At 41.8% G+C, this 22410-nt stretch overlaps 1 protein-coding gene across 3 annotated transcripts in view; it reads right to left on the bottom strand.

The window, feature by feature from the left end:
* The window catches only part of sema4ab (sema domain, immunoglobulin domain (Ig), transmembrane domain (TM) and short cytoplasmic domain, (semaphorin) 4Ab), a 52449-nt gene that overhangs the window by 28058 nt on the left and 1981 nt on the right, over positions 1-22410 (bottom strand). Inside the window, exons 2-10 of one of the 3 annotated variants that reach the window (XM_037092522.1) lie at positions 21146-21398; positions 20266-20426; positions 14950-15009; positions 14457-14555; positions 13946-14039; positions 12218-12340; positions 11382-11509; positions 10034-10215; positions 117-261 (exon numbers count right to left, since the gene is read on the bottom strand). In XM_037092522.1, the coding sequence (XP_036948417.1) occupies positions 117-261; positions 10034-10215; positions 11382-11509; positions 12218-12340; positions 13946-14039; positions 14457-14555; positions 14950-15009; positions 20266-20426; positions 21146-21242 (1089 nt within the window). In that variant the 5' untranslated portion in view covers positions 21243-21398. Of the gene's footprint in view, positions 1-116; positions 262-10033; positions 10216-11381; positions 11510-12217; positions 12341-13945; positions 14040-14456; positions 14556-14949; positions 15010-19055; positions 19483-20265; positions 20427-21145; positions 21399-22410 lie in introns of those variants that run through there. The other 2 variants (XM_037092524.1, XM_037092523.1) reach the window with 2 other exon arrangements.

The following is a 22410-nucleotide window of genomic DNA, read 5'->3' on the forward strand; positions in this document are numbered from 1 at the left end:
ATTCAAATTCTTTACAACTTGGATCATAATTTCATGATTGTGTTAATTTATGAGTTTTCAATGACGAAATGAGCAGTCCCTTTCTATTTTCATATCAATTAGAAGAGACTATTTACCTCTCCTGGGTTTGCGACCTTCTCTTGAACCCGTGTGCTCCACTGTAAGGTGTCCCGGTTCAGAACTTTGTAATTACCAGAGAAAACTGATTTGATGTCAGTCAGGCGGAATGAACACACCGCTGACTGTCCAGAGTTGACAGACCTAGGTAATGGAAATACAAACATTAAATATAATACAAGAGAGCACAACATACAAATACCCCATTGTCAAGTCAAACTGGAATGAATGGACTGACACTATTATTGCGAGAAATTACAAAAGCGCACAAGACTGAAAATGGGTGGAACCGATGTGCCTGCCAAGTCCCACCCGGGGCTTTTACGAGGGCACACAGCACCGGAAGCGAGGAGCAACAGAAGATGACTTGCTGTCACAAACTTGAGCAGTAGTAAGTCGAGACTGTGCCACGATCGCCACTAAAGGACTGATGGTGGGAATCAATTTCTCCAGGTCAGGACCTTCTCCCAGAGCAAATCAAAACCCAGACACCAGATCCTCTAACATGAAGAGAGCTTCTCAGCCAAGTAGCAGGGCTATATGACCCCATCGGCATAGTGACTCCAGTTAAGCAGAAGGGAGCGATTCTAGTACGCAGAGCTTTCCAAGAGGCAAAAGAGGGAAGCAGTTTAGTCAGAGACACATGGGACATGGCACTCTCAGATGGACTCAGGGAGGATGCGATTAAGCTCTTTGAAGAGTATGCACAGCTTGGGAAAGTCAAGTTTGTCAGAGCTCTGACTCCCTCTTGCTCCACAACTAAACCTAAACCCTTGGCAATCACCTTTTCTGATGGAAGCGAGCACACCTACGGAGCGGTGATGTACCTGAGATGGGTCACGGACCACGGCCAAATTGTCAGACTTGTGGAATCCAAGGCCAAGTTAACTCCCTTGGACCACAGAGGAGATGCTGTTAAAGCAAAGATGTGCGGAGCAGTGTTTGCTTCACGCTTAAGGAAGTACTTTCAAGTGGAAAAGTGGTATCATCTTGTGGATAGCCAAACCATCCTTGGAGCAATTCAGTGAGAAATCTACGGCTTTCAGACGTTCTTCGCCGCATTGGAGAGATCCAAACCAGCACAAACATTCAGGACTGGTGGTGGATTCCTGGTTCTCACAATATCGCTGATATAATCACCAGAGGTGCCAGCCCTCAATACCTGAGTCAGGACTCGGACTGGCAAAAGTTCCTGGTATTGCCTGTGAGTGAGTGGCCAATAAAATCGGCGAAAGAATGGGCTGCCACCGCCAGAGAGAACATTGACAATTTACAGAAGAAAGCTTTTGCTGCAGCACTAACAAAAGCCAAAATAGGGGAACAAGAACAAGAACCAGAACCAACAAATCCAAGGAGACCACCTGCTGGGTCAGCTATTCTGGACCTTGTTGATGTCAAGCGGTTCAGTATTCTAACTCGACTGATCAAGACAGTCGCATGGATTTGGAGAGCAGCAAAGAGGTTTCTTGGAAAGAATAAAGCCCTAAGCAATCCAAAGTGGGAGGCGATCTCTTTGACAGGAGTCATTACAGTGAGAGAACGAGAAAATGCTCTGAGAGACATTTTTTGTGCTGCGCAAATGGGCACAACCTTCCCAAACACCACAACAGACCGACTGGTGGCCTATAAAGACCAGGATTCAGGGCTGATGGTCTGTGGTGGTAGAGTACAGAGCATTGAGGAGGAGAAACTTGCTGTTCTCATCCTGCCCGCCGATGCCTGGGTGTCTATGCTGCTAGCTCGGGAGGCTCACAAGGAGAGTCATGATGGAGTGGCTGGGACCTTGCTTAAAATGAGAAGGAAGGCTTGGGTCATAAAAGGAAGGAGAATTGCTCAAAGAGTTGTTGATCACTGTGTGATTTGCAAGAAGGCAAAAGCAAAGAAATGTCAACAAATAATGAGTGATCTGCCGCCTGAAAGAACTGAACTTGCTGCTCCCTTTGAATTTACAACAGTAGACCTCTTTGGACCCTACCATGTAAGTGATGACGTCAAAAAGAGGGTAAAACTCAAAGTCTGGGGAGTTGTCTTCTGCTGTATGGCCAGCAGAGCTATCCATACAGAGTTGGTCAACACCTTATCCAGTGAAGGGTTTCTGATGGCTTATCAAAAGTTCACTGCAATCCGTGGGCACCCCAGGAAGATCTGGTCAGATCCAGGTACCAATTTCATTGGCGCAAAACCAGTTTTAGCAGAACTATATACGTTTTTGGACAACCTGGACCGAACAGCCCTCGAGGAGAATGCAGCAAAAAATGGAACGGAGTGGACATGGAAAATCCATCCTGCTGATTCTCCACACAGGAATGGTGCTGCAGAAGCTGCTGTGCATGTTGTAAAGAAAGCACTCCAAAGTCTTGGAAAAGAATCACCACTCAGTTATAGTGAGTTTCAGACAGCTCTTTACATAGCAGCCAACCTGTCAAATGAACGTCCAATCGACGCCAGGATACAAAGCCGGGAAGTCTGTATTCAGTACATTACTCCAAATACCCTTCTGCTTGGCCGAGCATCTCAGTGCGGAGACATTAAATCTTTTGATTTTTCCAGCTACCCTCACAAAAGACTTAGAGCGATGCAGTTGATAACAAGTTTCGGAAGAACTGGAGCCAACTCGCTGGTCCTAACTTGTTTATAAGGAGCAAGTGGCACACCACTCGGCGAAATGTCACTGTTGGAGACATTGTGTGGTTAAGTGACCAAAATGCACTGAGAGGGCAATTCATGCTGGGCAGAGTGGTCAGTACCAACCCCGACCAGAAAGGCATTGTGAGAGACGTTAATGTACGGATCTTTCCAAGCTACTCCATTCCTATGACAAAAGTTTTGAAAGGAAAGGTGAAGAATTCCACTCAGGCTAAGGAGAGGATCCAAGCCACAATTGTTCACAGAGATGTTAGGCGGCTGGTTGTCTTACTTCCAGTAGAAGACCAAATGGACAGCGATGCATCAGGAGACAAAGTTCAAACCTAGAGGTCAAAGTTTGACTTCAAAGTGGCGACCTCCAAAGTGTTTCCATTGGAAGGTCGAGTGGGAGGTGTCAAGTCAAACTGGAATGAATCGACTGACGCTATTATTGCGAGAAATTACAAAAGCGCACAAGACTGAAAATGGGCGGAACCGAAGTGCCTGCCGAGTCCCACGCGGGGCTTTTACAAGGGCACACAGCACCGGAAGCGAGGAGCAACAGAAGATGGCTTGCTGTCACAAACTTGAGCAGTAGTAAGACGAGACTGTGCCACGATCGCCACTAAAGGCATGCAGGACTGATGGTCTACAGCACCCGATTGGCAGCCGGTAAGGAACTGAGCTCTGGATGAACGGAAAGAGACGGAATCTGCCGCTGATGAAGATAACATTAGCTTATCTTTAGCCGCAGTGTCGACAGCGAGAGACTCTATTTAACCCTTTAATGGGTGACGGCAGTGTTGGTTTTCATGAGAAGTGCGTCCTGCTTGTGTGTGGTAGAAATCATGATGAAGATAACGTGAACTAATTTCTAATGCTTTAACATTATGTATGGTGCTGGTCTGAATAATTTCACTTTAGTACTGGGATAAAATAATTGTGGTAAAATGTTTAAATAATTGCACTCCAGACACATTGTAAAATAATCATGAGAAAATGTTTGTAAAATGTGTGTACTATTAAAATGGTTAAAATACGATAAATACTATAGAAAAATATATAAAAACTGGGTTTGAAAAATGGCTTAACAAATATGATAAAATGTGTTAAAAAGCAGTTAAAGATCCACATCATATTAAGCTAAAGGAAAAAAAGTAACAGTGGGGCATATTATTTATATTTTCATGGAATGTACAGATGTGTAATTTTCTATTTATTATATTTGATCACAGTAATTTGTATATTTTCTTCTTTTGTGGTTTGAAGATTTTTCACCTGCTAAGATACCAAACTGCTAAAATCCACACAATCCAAATACCTTTTAAAGAAGTGGCTGAAGCAATGAAAATGGAACTGCCAAAATAAAAGGAGGAAAAATCGAAAAGAAGTTTGTGGTCATTGTGTGAAATCCAGTTCATCATTTCGGGGTAGACTAATCAGGTCCCTTTCAAGCGGGGAATCTGCACAAAAACATTAAAAGACTTGACACCCATGATGCTGTAAGACACACCAACTTGTTTCTTGGATGCCCCTGTAGAGAAATACAAATGTACAGTTCTGAATCCTCCTGCTGCAGACTGACCACCAGCTCTTGCTGACATTTACATACTCTCGTCTCCATCCAAAGTGTGCAGGTTGTCAAAATGTATTGTTTTGTAGATGACGCAGTGTAAGAGCACTTTCCTGAATAGCTGGTCCACTTTCAGTAGGTCATGTGGTAGTTCAGTGGTTGTTTCACCGCTGTTCATTACGTGGGAAAATACATATTGCTTTATGTTGAATTTCTTCCATGTGTTTCTAGTATAAAAATATATACGTCTCTCTGAGGTTTTACTAAAAACAACATCCTGAATGTGTGTGTATCCTTTATGTATATGGATGTTTTAATGACACCTCTTCACACACTCAACCCCACTCCATAAGCAAGGAACACACATACACACAGTGTAACTCTGCAGACTTGCAAAAAAAAAAAAAAATGTACATATTACACGGTGAAAAAGCAACACCATTTTTTTTTCCAACAAGGCTAATTTTTCGAGCTTTTGCACCACATATAGTCCCCACATTTCATGTTGTGCTTGTTGTTATAACACTGTATTATATGACCAAGGACACAAAATTATGAGGTCAATATAACAAACGTGCCTTGGCACGAGTAACCTACATTGCTCCCTGCAAAGACAGACTTTATATAAGTAGGATTTACTGAAGGGGGACTAAGATTGTTATATCTGTCTTTTCTCTCTTCAAATCAACCAGACTGCTTTGACAAAAACAGTAATTTTACCTTGCAGGGAGTTGCCATTGTACCACTGCCTAAATCAGTTACTTTTTTGTACATTTATATTAACATATTAATACATGTCCACAGACCAACAGGGCCTTCTCAGAGGTCTACAAGCTGACACAGACTGTTCTGCCATGTCCTGTCTTTGCTTTGTCTAAGGTAAACATAATTTTTAATGTGATAATACAACCAGGTCCCAATAACAACTGGCAGTGCCAGTGTGAGTAGTTCTCGTGTGAAATATTTGCAGACGACTACTTAAAATTTTCGTGCTGTAAATTTGTCATGTCCTTGATGTGGAAAGGCCATTTAACAAACAAACAAAAAACTAATTGAATTAAAATACAAAAATAAAAAAAACGTAAAATGCTCAGTTGTTTCTGCGAGGGATGCACCCATTGATCAGCCGGTGACCGGAATTGGCTGATTTTCACGTGATTGGTCAATTAGTCAGAGATTTTATGCTAGTCTTAATTCACTTGCACACAGCATCAGCACCACACATCTATGCACATGTGGCAGAGCAGACCTCGTGGATAACAACATGTCAGTGGTACGGAAATTTGTGAGTGAAGGAAACAGTAAGTATACAATATGCAACACCTGCAAGGACAAAGTTGGGCATGGAGGGAGAACACCAAAAACGTCACTTAAAACAACATCACCCGGCAGAGTTTGAAAAGTTTGACAAAGTTTGGGTTAGGGTTAGGGCAAAGGCCAACACTCAGGGACTAAAGGTAAATGCCAAGCCACAGCTAGCACTGAGACAAGTCAACCTACTCTGCTAGCTTATATGAAACAGGAAAAAAGTAAATGCTTGACTAGAAAAATAATGGAGTTTATTGCACTTGATACCCAAACATTTTCTGAAGTTGAAAATCTGGGATTCAAAAATCTTATTAACTATCTTAGTGCTGGGCCGGTTCACACCAAATACCAGTATATATTTTCGATATGATAAGAATTTTTAATATACCGCCATACCGGTGAATTTGATTACACAACATACGGAACGCTACGCTGTGCCGCACAACACTGTTTCAGACCGGACCCTTTTCAATGCGCTTCTAAACAGGCATGGTGCGACTGCAAGGCATGGTAAGGGTAAAAACTGTAGTGCTCTTGTGTTAAGTTACGGTCTCGCGTCTCTAGTGTTGTGTCGGTCGCGAACGTGTCTTTCGAACAAACAAATCTTTTGAGTGAACGAAGTGAACGGAATCACTTCATGAACTGATTTGTTCCTTTCTCACTTTAGCCAGGAGTGGAACTGCAGCGACTCACTTGTGAATCTTTGGCAAACGACACAGCCAGCGTGCGGGCAGGGACTCACTCGCCTGCACACAGAGAACTGTCGCTGATTCTCATTCACATATTGTACTGAAAGTGGCGCTGTGTCACTCACTCACTCAGTACATAGGAGTTGATTCACGTTCAGTAACCGTACTGCTAAAATTAGCTCTGTGTTGCTAACATCCGTGTAGCATCATGTTAAGTGATTTTACTGCACAGTAAAAGTAACTCACGTTCGCGAACATGATTCTCAGCGACGCAAATCATGACTGATTCATCCTCAGTGATTCACGTCCTCAGGAGGTTGTGAATCACGTTCGCGCAGTCACTCACGTTCGCGCTGTCACTCATGATTCGCGTCGCTGAGGACGTGATTCTCGTTCACGTACTGTGCTGAAAGTGGCGCTGTGTCACTCCCTCACTCACTCAGGGCAGAAGAGTTGATTCAGTAACCGTACTGCTAAAATTAGTGCTGTGTTGCTAACATCCGTGTAGCATCATGTTAAGTGATTTTACCGTGCACAGAGGACACTTTCGCAGTGTAATAATTTTAGTGCATGTATACCACTCATAGCAACGCTGCGTCTCCCGCAAATGATTCTGTACTATAGTCCGTAAACACACCGTCCCTCAGTAAGTGAACATGAACCTCTGGGCCGAATCATGAACTGTTCAGTTCAGGGAGTTGGAGGGCACTGAACGATTCGGTGAACAAATCTTTTGAACAAATCATTTTAATGAGGGTATTCTAAAGATTGCAGAGCGCAGCCTTTTCTATCTAGAAGGGGCTAGTAATTCCTCTCTTAACCAGTAGGAAAAGGCTGTGAACACCTGATTATGCATGAAAAAAAATACCATCATATACCGTGAAACCATTAGAATTTTGAAAAATACTGTGATATACATTTTTGGTCATACTGCCCAGAACTAAACTATCTGAGCCCAAAATATGTCATATCGAATCAACAGTATTTCTCAGATGTTGCACTTAAAGAACTGTTCAACAACGTGTCAAGCCACACTCGCAGCATCTTACATGCCAATCCCAACTTAGCGATCAGTTTTACAACTGACATTTGGACATCAAATGTGAGCCTGATGTCCATGCTCAGCCTAACTGCACAGTGGGTGGATGACGATTTCCAGTTACATCAAGTCATGCTACAATGTCAAGAGATTTGCCAATCTGGCCTTTACCTTCGATAGAATGTTACAACATTGGACTATCAACAGGAGCAGGGCTCATGTGGTATTGCAAGACAGTGAGAGGAACATGGTCAAAGCACTGAATAACGCCAGCTTGGCAAGTTTGCCTTGCATGGCGCACACAATACAGTTGGCAGTGAACGAGGGTCTACTGTCCCAATGAAGTGTCAATGACATGGTGAAAACTGTGAGGAAAATTATTGGGCATTTTAAACACTCACCACAGGCCTAGTGCTGTTGCTGCGGAGCATGAGCTACCTGTCACTCTCACTACGCACCAGTGGGAGTTAATTAAGAACGTGATCCCTCTCCTCGCTCCTTTCTAAAGACAGGAACACACTGGCCCAACGGTTGGACATCTGAAAAATTTGGCGAGACTCGGACGAGGTCGGGAACAAATATGTTTGGTGTTTTCAGCTACGTCAGAAGATTTTAGAGCCGCGCAGTCGTTGTCGGTTCCGATTCAGCATGTGAAGTCTGAGGAGGTTGGCTGTTGGACATCTGAGCCATTGGATTCTCTGATTGGCGGTGTGCTAGCGAATCAATGCGGTGTGTAGGAGGGGTGGAATACTGTGTACGCACTGGTTTTCTACGCACTCGGTCCCGTCATTTCTTGTTGTCATATTTTGGAATACTGGCATGAGACTAGCTGTTATCATGTCCGTTCAAGATAGATTAATCTGTGTTCATTTGGTAATGCCTCGCTGCATGTTTAGTATGCAGCTGTTTTTGTCTGAAATAGTCAAGTTTCTTTTTGATAGAGAGTAAAGAGAGTTGCACGCATAAACCTCTAGTCCAGCGTCTTTAACACTACAGCCATCCGCTTATTGCATCTCGCGTAAGAGCAGAATGTACACGCTACTGTGGAGCTGTGTTCAATGCAACTTTTCTGCGGAACGGGTCAGACAAGGGACAATAGAGTGGTCGGATAAGGCAGTTGGACGTCTGGGCGGTGTGTGGGGGGCTTAAGAACTTACAAAGGAAATAAGTTAATTGAAAGCAACAGCTGCAGACGTCATTCCAGCCATCACCGTGCTGAAACGTTTTTATAGAGAAAATAGCTGATACAGACTTCGGAGTGAATACTACAAAAGCCACCTTGTTGGAGGCAGTATGGAGAAGCTTGACCCCAGGTTGCTTTTTTTTTATTAATTTATGTATTTATTAAGCCTATTTTATTGACAAAATAATTAATTTAGATAGGCCTAGCATATAGCCTGTTAATATGATAATGATGATTCTGAAACAAAAAACTTGCTTGAATCGTTTTTTTTGTGTGTGTGTGTGCAAAAGGTAAAAGAATCGCTACTTCTCCACTGAAGTAAAAGATGAAGTGAAACAGGAGCTTCTGACTATACTGCAGAAGGAGACCAAACACACAACAGAGGAACCTGCTGCTGAAGCATCCATGGCTCCTGGATCTGACCCAGAGGAAGCATATGCCAAAAAGCCATGTAGCTTACTGTTTTCAGTTCATGACGAGATCCTGAAAGAGAATACGGAGTTGGAGCAACAACGGGCCAGCCCGTTGTCTGTGCAGGTAAAGAGCTACCTGTCAGAAGCACCCACTGGCAGAAGTGACAACGCATTGAACTACTGGAGGATCAACAAGGATCGTTTCCCTGTGCTTGCTACACTTGCCCGAGCTTACCTCTCTGCACCATGTACAAGCGTTGACAGTAAGCGCTTGTTTAGCCTGGCTGGAAATATAGCAGATGAGAAAAGATACAGACTAACTGGTGACAAGCCAGAAATACTTCTGTTTTCGAAGAAAACTTGCCATTGATATACAAGTGATTGCAATAGGCGTTTGTGTGTGTGTTGAGAAATATCTTTGTGTTTCCAGGCTGTATTCATTTTATTTTTATTTGTTATCTATATATTCTTTTATTGACATTACCTCTTACATCTGTTTTCAGACAGCAGTTCACTTTTCCAATTATGCCTTTGAGTTAGATGTGAAGTATAGTTATTCCATAACACTGCACTTTTAAGATGTGTGAATTCCCCACACAACAATGTATAAAGTTATTTTTTTCTAGCGATTATCTGTTCAAAAAATGCCACACATTACTGTTAGTTTAGTTTTACAAATATGAAAATTATGTTCCATGGCAGCATGTTTAAATGTATCATGACAATTGTATATTTGATATTGCACCTTGAGTTAGACTTGAAGAATTTGTCTGTTCACCTGTTCCATTTCTTTTAACAGACATTTCATTACTGAAATCTTGGTTGTATTTCTATGTTAAAAAGATAGAAAATAAATCTCTGTGTGTTATAAAGTGGTTTGAAAAAATGAAATCGGAATTGGCGAAAATCCGTATCAGCATGTCAAACTCCATGAAACGGAAATCAGAATCGGTGCGTTCCCACTTTCTGCGTAATTGTTTTTGTTCTAATCAAAATCATGATTTTAGGGTTTCAAGGAAACAAAGAAACATATGCAACATTATGAGAGGCACAAATTTAAACCATCCTCAGGAGATGACCACTGACCACTGGGAGGTGAAGATGCCATAAAAGAGTGTGTCATCTGTGGGCGCTCCCTCTGCTGGTGGGAGGGTGTCTATGTCCTGGATTACATTGTAGGGCAGCTCATTGTCTGCCTGGCACAACAGCTGAGCTTTGGCAAATGTGGTCCAGCGGCGCTGCAGGGTCCGCTGGCCTCCAACATCACTCTGACACATGATGAAAAAGGAGGAGAAGACATCAAGCACAACACAAATTAGAATTTCAGGTAGCACGGTGAATATAAAGCAGTACAACAATGTCCAAAACCTTTAGATTTTCAGATATACAGAGACCCCTGATATCAGACATTCACACTTGAAATCAAAGCAATTTCAGTCAACCTTAGACAAGACACCAGACACCAGGAGGAGTCATTGCAGCAGGCACACTTTACAGGAAAAAAATCCATATGTCTCCTTTAATGCACTGATCTTTGATTATTAATCTTATATTTCAAAATATATCCATCTAACACTTTGCTCTTATATATTCAACCATATATTATGATTGTAATTATGATTATGATGATGGTGATTATTATGATTATGATTCATAAGATCAATAAGATGACCACAGTCCTTTCCTATGTGAGGAAAGGCAGAATGACCATTTAAGCAAACATACAGTAGGTTGAGTTTTGAGAACTCTGAGAACTGGAGAGAAAAATCACAGATCATGGGCAACTTTAAACTGAATATTGAATAGCTTATAAGTTGTTTATGGCCAGGCCTGTGCATACCAATGTAAAAAAAAACAACAACAACACTATGCAAAATGTATTTGGCCTCATGCAAGAAAAATGTTGTCTTCTTTGATCACGTCAGCAGGTGAAAACAGAAATAAATGATCAATGTCAGAAGTTGTATGAGAGGATAACCAACATCAAAAAATATTAATTGAAATGATAACTCTATGATAGTGTCAACAAAAACTTAATACTACAGACATCCTTAAAGTATACATGAGGGCAGAACTGTTGTACTGGATGGGATTAAACTGTATATATTTATATATCACTCTTACAACCGTAGGCATGAGAATGTATAATTAAATATGAAAAAAATGAAAATACATGTTCATGAATTTAAAATAATATATATATAATATATAATATAAAATAGGATGTTTGTGAGAGGACTAGTATGTGTTTCGCCTTACAATGCTCCTCATACGCCTGTGGACTATTGTATATGACTTGAACAACAGTCTTGGATTACATGGGAATTTGATCTGTGTCAAGGAAAAAGTTACAATTATGAGAAAATTGGAGAATGACACAAATAATCTATTTGTACACGTATTTCTTGCAGGAGGCCCATTGTTTAACCCTTACCATGCAGATCTGAGAAACACGAGAGACAATAAATTTGTCAATGAAGTCATACTCTCTGCCCACTTCGCTGAAGAAGAAGTAGATTTTCTCCTCATTGGGAATGAAACTGGAGCTGATGAAGGTTGGATCTACAGCAAAAAGATGGAAGTTTGTGATAATGTGTCTGACAGAATCTTATCTAATAAAACAGCACCAAATGGGTTGGCATTTTTTTCAACAATGAGAAAAAGGGATTTATATTAAAGGGATATTCCAGTCTAAGTTTAATCCATGTTCTAACACACCTTGAGACCGAGTACGAGGCCAAGAAGCCTCCTTGCTGTGGGGAAGCCCTGCGAGTCGATTACCGAGTGCAGTAGAGTCCCGCAGTAATGATATTCACTGAGCTGTGGAACTCTACTGCACTCGGTAATCGACTCGCAGGGCTTCCCCACAACAAGGAGGCCTCTCGGGTGGTGAGTTTTGTTAATCTTTTCCGACAAAGCCGGCAACGATATCAAATGTTTGATGCCTTGAAATATGTGCTGGGACCCTATTTGTAATGTTGCTGAAACACTGTTTTTTTTCCCTTGTGTCAGGGACATTTCAAAGTTTTTTCAAATAGGGAGTGTATTTCCTTTGCGTAACATGTGAGCCCAGTTAGGGATATTATATAGGAAAACAAAATTAGCAACACTAACATCATAATAACTATTGACTTCCTCTGTCTATATTTTGGGGATGCCAGCTAGCTCAGTGTATCTACCATTTTGAGGCAGAGGAAAGTATCCCAACTAAGCCATTAATAAAATTAATTTGCAACTTCTATGACTACCATATGTTTCACTGTGACTCACCCTCCAGCCAACCTAATGTATCATCCAACTTCAGGTCAAAACGCCTGCCCTCACTCAGGTGCCGGGAGATGACTGGCCGGTTCCCTCTGTAATCTGCCACTGTCCCGGTATAAAGCTCTCCATCTGAAGGTCAGTATGAATGAATATTTAGACTTGCAGTCTTTGTAGCCCTAATAAAATGAACACACACACACACAACCCTAACCCTATATATATATATATATATATATATATATATATATATATATATATATATATATATATATATATATATATATATATATATATATATATATATATATATATATATATATATATATATATATATATATATATATATATATACACACACACACACACACACACACACACACACACACACACAAACACACACACGCGCGCACACGCACACACACACGCACACACACACACACACACACACAGACAGGCCCTGCTCTACACTGAAAGAACAGATGCCATCATCACCCTGTGCCCTTGGTCGTCGTGCACTTTTCCAACATGACAATGATCCTAAACACACAACTAAGGCCACTGTTGGATTTCTGAAGAAGAACAGGGTAAAAGTGATTCACTGGCCAAGTATGTCTCCTGATCTAAACCCAATTGAACACCTATGGGGAATTCTGAAGAGACAAGTTGAGCATCACTCTCCATCCAGCATCCAGTCTCTAAAAGAGATAATTCTTGAAGAATGGAAAAAGATTGATATAGCAAAATGTTTCCAACTTGTTCATTCCATGCCTATAAGACTTGGTGCTGTCATTAAAAATCATGGAGGCCATACAAAGTACTAGATTTAGTAGTTTTTGTTGTGGGGTGTACTCATTTTTGCATTGCCCTTATTTGAGTAAAACTGAAAAATCCATCTTATTAACCTTACTTTCATGTTATAAGTCAGGGTTCTCCCCAGACAATGGAACGGTGGCGCTGCACCGCTATACTGCTAGCTCAGCGCCACTATACTGATTTTCAGTTTTAGCTGCTTTGTAGCGGGTGAGGGTGACAAGCGAGCATCCATCCGTCCCCCACCTGATGGCGAGGAGCACAGCTACAGAAAGCTCTGCATCAAGACATAATTATTGTAGAAAGAATTGCGATGCATCAAAGAATTTGAAATTTTTCCCACCCTTAATAAGGGCACCATATCTTTAGCGATATGCAACATGATTGCATCCATAAAAGCTGTCACCAGGCCCCTTTCCTCTCATATGGGAAACAGTGATTAAATGATTCCGCTAATGTTGGCTGCTTTTTAGTGGGTGTCTGTGGGCTCCCAACCACATCTTGTAGTGAACGACGAGTGCCCCACTTTGATGCATGCATCTGTTTGAGATGCTGAAATAAATGGGTCAGTCCACTGGGATGGCAGATCCCAATCTGATCAAGGATCTGTAGGTCATCCTGGAACAAATTCAACGCATGGTTCTCCCATCGGGGGAGGGTGTGAACAAGATCTACAGTGGTATTTGGGGTGGTGGTGTGTGTCAAGTGGTTTCTACTTGAATGCTAGGAACCCGTTTCCCAGCGGAACCTTGCATGGTAACGGTTTCATCAATATTAGTCACTTCACCTGTCAGAGATTTACTGTTGTGGCTGATTAGTGTATGTTGGAATTCAGCAGTAAATTCCTTGACATACCAACTAACAGCAAAGTGTTCTTGCTTCAGCTAACATTTTATTCTAGCAGTTTTGGCATCCTTGTCTTACCAACGATGATTGCAGTGTTGCGCTGGTAGGGATCATAAGGGCAGCGACCTCTCCCCTCATCTGACTTGAGGCTCATCGTTAATGTCTCTGAATTCTGTACAGAAAAGAGGGTTTTTAATAAAATCTGAGGATATTTTTTAGGTCATTTTTAAAATCCAGTGGAAAACAGTGAGCATCTTCATGCGGCCACAACGTTAAATAAGATCATCAGTTACAGTCCCCTCTACTCAAAGCAAAGTCCACATTATTGCTGAGCTCATTAAAGGAAGGTCTACAAGCATGTGGATGTGGAAACTTGAAGCCTCCAGGGCATGCACACTGAGAATGGATTTCACAGTGAAGTAGGGGATATCTTGTGTGCAGGAGTTAAACTTTTGTAATTAAACATATTTGCATATTCATACAGTCTAAAATCTTTAATAAGCGAGAAGAAATAGGGTGTGAGGATTTTTAAGTGGCAATACATGTCTTAAAACATTTGTGAAGGGGATTTTTAAATGACCAAACTTACGATGTAGGTGCAGCGTGGACTGAAGGCAAATGTTCCACATGCATAGATGTGGGTGTTGTTAAAAAACTGCAGTACACGGATGAAATTGGGACAGTCAGCCTTGAAAAAACACACAAAGGACACCAAGTTAGACAATTTAGTAAAGCTATGTAGTACAGCCAAGGGTGTGACAGCATGACCTTTGGATTCAAAGTTAATATTTACACAACGGAGACATGCAATTGGCACATTGTGATATCTTTGCGTAGTGTGCTTCTCCCATTTCACATCAAACAAAAGATGATGAGACACTCTCTACTTCTACACTGACTTCATTAAACTCTGAAATGAGTTCAGAAACAATTAACAGCTACTTTGTGTTTCTTCTGCTTATTAAAGTAAGTGTAAACAGTAACTCTATGTCACTAATAACCATGTCTGGTATAGCTGGTGTCCTGAGCTGCAGTTTGACCAGTTCACAGTATTTTCACATCAGCACATATCAATTACTTACCATTTTCTTGCCTTTCATGGAACATTGTGCAAGGTCTTTCTCTGATGGGCTCCAGTCCAGCTGAAAGAATACAGAGTTAAAACAGTGTCATTCATTCATCAGAGCAGCATCTTAACATCAAACTTTAGCTGAGCAACTTCATAACACATATTTCCATTTTCCATTACAAAGCTAAGAATCAGTATTCCATTATTGTCCCACACATGGGGACATTTGTTTGCCACCGCAGCCAAAGGACAGTGATATTACAAAAACAATAACAATAGTAAAACATAAACAATATAATTATAAGGTAAGAAATAGAATAGACCTGAATATACATATAAAAATAATATTGTCCAAAATTAACATGTAATTTTAAACAGCATGGCAGTGAATTTTTATTCATAAATAATCACTGAAGGAGCTTCCCAGTGCTGTGAAAGTGACCTGGGGGTGGGACTCCTGCACCAGAAGCAATGACAGCTTATCCATCACCCTGCTCTCTCCCACCTAGGTCAAGAGGGCATCCAGGGATGGAGCTGGCTTCCTTTATGAGTTTATCAAGGGGCCATCCACATGGAAAAGCTTGTGTGTAAACGCAGTGCCTGAAAACAAACTTTTATAAAACCTGGTCTCAGGGTGGAAAAATCTGAAAACGTTACCCTTGCGTTCTCATGTGGACAGCAAATCTGCATACTTTGCGTATTGATGACGCCTTCGCCCCACCCCTTGACCTCTAGCCTTCGACCTCTTAACCCCGTGCCATCTCATAACAACAGCTACGGCAGACTACATGCTTATGTTCATGCAGCAGAAGATATTAAGCCTATTAAGGTTTCTAGGGCAAAATATTATGCTCCTCTGCCACTGCGCTGAACAAAAAAGGATTATTGACAACCGACTAGCCAATTTGATCTTCTTGTTTTGTTCAGTTTCAACTTCTACGGTCTGTATACTGTGTGCAAGCTTTATGTGCATGCTCCACCTCTGTTTTTGGTGAATTTCAAGCAATACTTATGGGCATAGAATATGAACTACAGTGTATTCAGTGGTTTTCAATGGATCCGTTTGGATGCAAATATTCTTGAAACGATGCCAAGGAAGAAGGACGAAAAGGAGATTGTTTTGTTAAGTGTGGACATGGCCCAAGTCTCCTCCTAGCTCCTGCTGCTCCGGCAAACTACTCCATAGAAAATGGCTGATGCCACCACAGTGCCATATAAAGTAATCAGGAGTGCCCTCCAAAGGACCAGAGCTTCTTCAGCTGATGGAGTCTGCTCTGACCTTTCTTGTATGTTGCTGCTGTGTGATCAGCCCCGTCCAGTTTATTGTTTGTGAACTCCCAGGTACTTGCAAGATGTCACCATCTCAGTGTCCATTCCCAGGATGTTCACCTATGTGCAGGGTTGTCTGTGCCTGCAGAAATCCACCACCAGCTCTTTGGAATGTTCCCTGTTGGGCCCCTGTACTGCAGACAACTGTGTCCAACACACAGTCCCAAATCCTCACATACTGTGGCCGGTTTGTGAGGTAGTCAAGGATCCAGGATGTGTGGTGTTGGTTCACCCCTGCTAGAGTGATAGAGTAAACAGAATGGCGACACTAACCCTAATCCTACTTTGTAAAAAATTGCAGTGCTTTCAGCGCCTACCTCCGGGATATGGAGATTGGATTTGTTCCCAACACTGTCATTTCGGCGTTGGACCTCATTCACTTACATTGCTGCGCACAGAGTAGTTCCAGAGGTAAGTTGCTGAAATACTGACCTCTTTTGAATTATCAAATATCTATATTGTATCAGAGGCCCTTTGTGATGCTTATACTGGTCTTAATTTGTATATGCACAGGGTAATTATCTGTATCTTATCTTGGTTGTTACCACCAATTTTCAAGCATTGTCTGCTAGCTGGTTAGTTACCGTGACTTCGCCAGCTGTGAAGGTAAGAGTTCAGTAATGAATTGCTAGCAACTTTTATATCAATGATGCTGGGTAACTAACAAGCGGGATTTAGATGTATTATCAAGGGGTTTTCATTTGTTTTGTCTTTTATCTGCTGAACCTGGCCGTGCTATCATTAGTTGGTTTTGTGTGTGATATAAGACTAGTTCTAGTGGCTAGGGCATTTGTGATAAATATTTCATTTAATATTTCTTTGAATTTTGGGATGTACTAACTTTTCATTATGTGACAGGTTGGCTGTACTTAATTTTTTTCTACAATTCCTTCTCTTTAAGGCTGCCCTGTCCCCCAGGGATGTTCCAGGGATGTGCCTTTAATTTTGTGTACTTCACAGGCATTCTTCACATTAGCAAGTTTACTGTATTGTATACTGTTGTTATGTGTTCTTGCTGACATCTACCTGGATGATCATAAAGCCTACTACTTTTACAGAGTGACTGTAATGAATGCAACCATCTATTATTGCATTATTTTAAAGACAACAATACTGTCAATGTACATTATTTGAAACAGTCTCATTCTCACTCTCACTGCTCTCTTGAGCCACTTGGCCTCTCTTTCTCTCCCCTTTGGGCACATTTGGAGTGAAGGTCAATGCAGCCTTTTGTCTTAGCATATGTAAGTACAAAATAAGCTATTATCTCTCTGTTCACCAAAACATTATCTAAACTATACCTTAACTGATTCTCTTTCTCACTCTCTCACTCTCTGTCTCTCTCTCTAACCTTTTTTCTGTTTTTGTTTCTTTAGTATGTGTTTTAATGTAGTCTTGATTCGAGGTCGAGGGCCATTTCAGTTTTCATACCGTCCCTCAGGGGCCATGACATTTTTTTTTTTTAAAGTGAGCAGCCCACAACATAATTTTTATGGCCTCTTTAACTTAATTGCAATAACGTAAATATCATGACTATTAATTAATGTTTTAGCCAATCTTAATTTCATCCATCTCAGTGTATCTTGGTGGTTTAATCCAAGTAATTGTCTGTTCCTGTTGGTTTTTATATTCACTGATGTTTAGCAGTTTAAGCAGTAAATAACCTATAATATACCTCAAATCATTTCAGAGCATTCTGATGTGAAATAAACAAAAAAAATCAGCTCTCATGAATCTCATATATCAGCTTTAAATCACTCGAAAATGACAGCTCTGAGTTGTCTCATATAAGATTGTCTACTATCAATCTGAGGTGAAATTGTTGAGTGGAAACAGGGAGTTTTCTTTTGAAAGCAAGCTGAATATAGCTCCGATGTCATTTTTTAAGTGATTTAAGAAGGCCGTATCTGTTTATTTTCACATCAGAATGCTCTGAAATGATTTGAGGTACATTATAAGGTTGTCTACTGTCAGTCTGAGGTGGAAAAAAAGAAACGTACTTATCAGCATCATTATCATATCAGTGTGACCTGATGTGATGACTGGAACTGCTTCTCCTTGGTGAGACGTCTGATGTCAGGTGGCAGTGATGATGTTGCCACTCTCAGCTGGTTCTCCAGGTTTGGGTCAGTCAGTCTTGAGCGGAGCAGAGTCTTTGCAAGAGTCAGTTTTGATAAGAAGAATTGGAAATCTCTTGCAGAATCCTTCAATGATTTCTCAGTGTCTTGTGCCATGTCAGTCTGAGACGGTTCTCTGAGATAAACTGACACTTTGGAACAGCTCGTTTTTTTCTGCCGTGCGCAGCTCCACAGCGGCAGCGAGGTGCTCCACAAATTCACCTTCAGCATGAGGTTTCAGCTTCTTAGCAATTAGCTTTCGCAAAACGACGAAGCTAGCCTGAGTCACGTTGTCCTGGTCTGCTTGCGGTTGGGATAAAACTGCTTGCTGGCAGGCGAACTCAGAGAGTGGCAACTTTATCCACTTGCACTTGTCCTTGCAACGCATCAATTTTGCATGTTTCACTCTATAATGACACTCAAGGTTTGAGTTTTCATTACTGCCGAAGCATCCCCAGAAATCAGGCACACGGACTTAAAGATGGTTCCGTTGGGATGCAGATCACAGAAGCTAAAGCACATCATCTGTCACAGAAGGTCAGTTTACATGCTGCCAAAAGATGCTAATTCTCACCTGAACCTGACTCTGACTTTTAATGTTGAGGGGTTTAATTATGTGATTTTTGTAACTTCAGAGACAATGAAGTGCTTTGGGTGTGGGGCTGAGAGGCACCTGATTCGGGCTTGTCCCAAAGCCAGACAGGAGGCCGGCGGTTCAGGCTCGGATCGGCCGGCTGCGGAAGCCGGCGGTTCGGGCTCGGTTCAGCCGGCAGGGGAAGCCGGCGGCTCGGGACCGACATCAGAAGGTACGCCACCCAGTTCTACAAAGGACTGTTCAACACGGAGTTGGTGGAAGACCCAGAGCTGGACGCCTCCTTCCTGTCCGACCTAACACACGTAGAGGCAACAACCAACAGCCAGCTGGGCGCCAAGCTGACCGTCGAAGAGCTCCATGTGGCCCTCATGAGCCTGGCCAACAGGAAGGCTCCAGGCATCGACGGTCTACCTGTGGACTTTTACAAAGCTTTCTGGCCGTTACTGGGTCAGGCCATGTTGGAGGTGTTCCAGGACAGCTTTCAGGGTGGGCATCTACCTTTGAGCTGCAGGAGAGCCGTCATCAAACTTCTCCCAAAGAAAGGAGACTTACAACACCAATAAAATACACCAGGCAGCCGGAACACAAAGCAGCAATGAATGGCTTGACTCGAAGCTGATCGTGCCTGCTTATGATTTGTAAAACACTATCTGCAACTAGGGGATGGAGAGTGATGGCAGGTTAACAAGGGGGATGCTTTTTGGCAATTTTGCTAACAAGAAGGACGGCATCCCCCCTTAAATCACCTACTGATCATACCATGTGTAACCAATGAACCTATTTACCTGCAGAATATTCCTTACAGGTGTTACTGGAGCATTATACATCCTTCTCAGGTTGCACAGTGTAGGTAGTGTATGCAAATAAGCAACATTTAATTTCCTTCCATGTTGACTGCACCAAGAGCTACTTGCTCATTTGCCACAAAAGATGCTGCCAGTATAGATCAAAGCCAAGCTGAACCCAGGTGATTAACACCTGTGTGTACTACAGAGTCAATTGACCTGGCTGTAAATCCAGTGTTTACACATTCACATTGCACAAAAAAACTGATTTTAGCTAGTTTAAGGGGATTTTCGACCAATGGGGTACAAGTAACATCACTAGAGGCAAGATTACATTAGCTTTCTCTGGAGCCACAGAAGATTTAATATTTCTTTTTATCACAAATGCAGTGCTACTTCCCAACAGCTGTAAGGACACATTTATGTTTAAAGTTGCCTTTAATTACTTGTGACTCTCTCAGTAAAGGTTGAGCCTGTAGAACCATTAGTGCTGGCTCCCTCACCTTGCTCCTCAGTGTCATAGTGTCCCTGTGGCCAACATCCAGTGCTAAAACAGCATCCCTGGCTCCCACATACAGCATATCTCCATCCTCACTGAGCAGCAGGGTGGTGGTGTTGCTGACTTCATGGCTCCTGAAGTGGGTGAGAGGTCTCCCCGGGCTACCTGTTGTTTCACAGCAATTAACATTTGCTGTTTTCACACAGAAACACTGCATTCTCTCATTTTCTCGGGGGAAAGTTTGCTGAAGTCTCAGACGGGAGGGCTGACTGCCACAGTGATTTTTTTCAAGACAGTAGCTCCAAGAATACAATAGTAGAAGGAGACAAACACATGGTGAGTTAAGTTTTTTTGCCGGGGACGGATGCTGTTTCCAGGCAGAAATGTGATGAAGAGTCGGTAGGACAGACAGGATGACAAACACTTTTCCATGTATAACTGTGGTATTTTTTTTCCTCAAATAAGTTGCCAAAGACACTACCAGTCATTATGTTACTGTTGTTTTGTCATGTAACTGACTTTGTGCTTTATTTTCTTGAGTGAAGGATCTGTTAAGTTATCAGACTGTAAACACCATCAGATCGACACACCCCCTATCTGCCCTGCTGGTTTATCCATTCACACAGGTACAGTTAGCCTCTGCTGTGCCTCTGATATTAGCTCTGGAAATTTCACCCTCATCTCATGTGAAACTTTCACACAGAGGAGGATGCAGAAAATTGAAGCAGGATCCCCGCACTAAAAAGGCAGGGTGAATGGGGCTATTGAGACTATGCGTTTTCATCCTATCACCAAAGGAAAAATGTCAGAATATCTCATCCCAGATTATATCACTGTGGTAAATAATGTTTAGCTGACTTCTAAACTCCTAATTATTTACTTACCCACAGGGAAAGAGACTCTGGGAGTTAGTCTTGTTAGACATGGGCTCAGAAAACCCAGCAAGGCCACAGTGAGGGACAGCAGGCTGCGACTTTCCATTACAGCAGGTTTGAGGGATGAGTCTTTCCTTAGTTACATTTCAGGTCAGGATGAACCCTGGGATTGATGTTCATCCTGAGTGTCAAGGACTTCTTAAGTGGGGTGGAGATTGTGATTGAAGCCATATACTCCTTCTACAGCAGACCATCACTGGATCTAAAAAACACACAGGTTTCAGGGCAGCAGCATAAGCGGCAGAATAGTTATTATCTCTGAGTAAGAAGGCTTTATTTGTAGCCATTTCTCCAATAATTACTTTTAGCAAAAGTGATTCTCAGGTGGGCAATGAATTGTTTGCTCCCCTATTTCATTCTTCCATAAAGGAATACTCAATTTGAAGGTTATTTTCAGAGCTGATAGTTTTGTATAGGCATTACTAATGGTATGTTTTAGTATCATAACTGTATCAGTTGCTCATTCCTGATCAAAGTGAACACATTTACACATTCATATACTTACCGTGCCCTCCAGAACCCAAATCACATGCAGTTCTAATTTACTGTTACATAAATTGTGAGATGTCGTAGTACTTTCATTTTATGCAATAAAATGCAAGGATGTGAGACAACATCGATTTGAAATTACTCAAATCGCGTGAGCTTAGCACAAAATGTCCAAGAAAATCAATGAGAGGCAGACAGATGCAATTGTGGTCAATAGTTTCAACTCACTCACAAAGAACATGCATATCATGGCAGTCTTCAGTTCCAATGAATTCTACAACTCTCCTGTTTCTGTGATGGAATGAGTGGAACAAATACACATCTCTCTTTTCACATTCTCCATTTTCACTTCAGTTAGCTGCTTTTGATAGTCATCCAAAAGTCCTCTGGCTGAACTGCAAACCACTCCTCTTGACAGAATTGGTGGAGTTCAACTAAATTTGTTGGCTCCCTGGCACGGACTTGTTTCTTCAGCCCAGTCCACATGTTCTCGATGGGGATGAAGTCAGGACTTTGGGAAGGTCATACCAAAACCTCAATTCTAATCTGATTTAGCCCTTCAGTTACCACTTTTGATGTGTGTTTGGGAACACCCAACTAGGTTTTCCAGAAGAATCTGGAGATAATCCTCCTTCATTATTTCAGTATACTTTCTTTAGAGCAGCAGATCCACTGGAAGCAAAACAGCCCCACAGAATAATACTACCACCACCATCCTTGACAGT

This window comes from Acanthopagrus latus, chromosome 3, assembly GCF_904848185.1.
Source record: "Acanthopagrus latus isolate v.2019 chromosome 3, fAcaLat1.1, whole genome shotgun sequence".
In the NCBI taxonomy this organism is placed as follows: Eukaryota; Metazoa; Chordata; class Actinopteri; order Spariformes; family Sparidae; genus Acanthopagrus; species Acanthopagrus latus.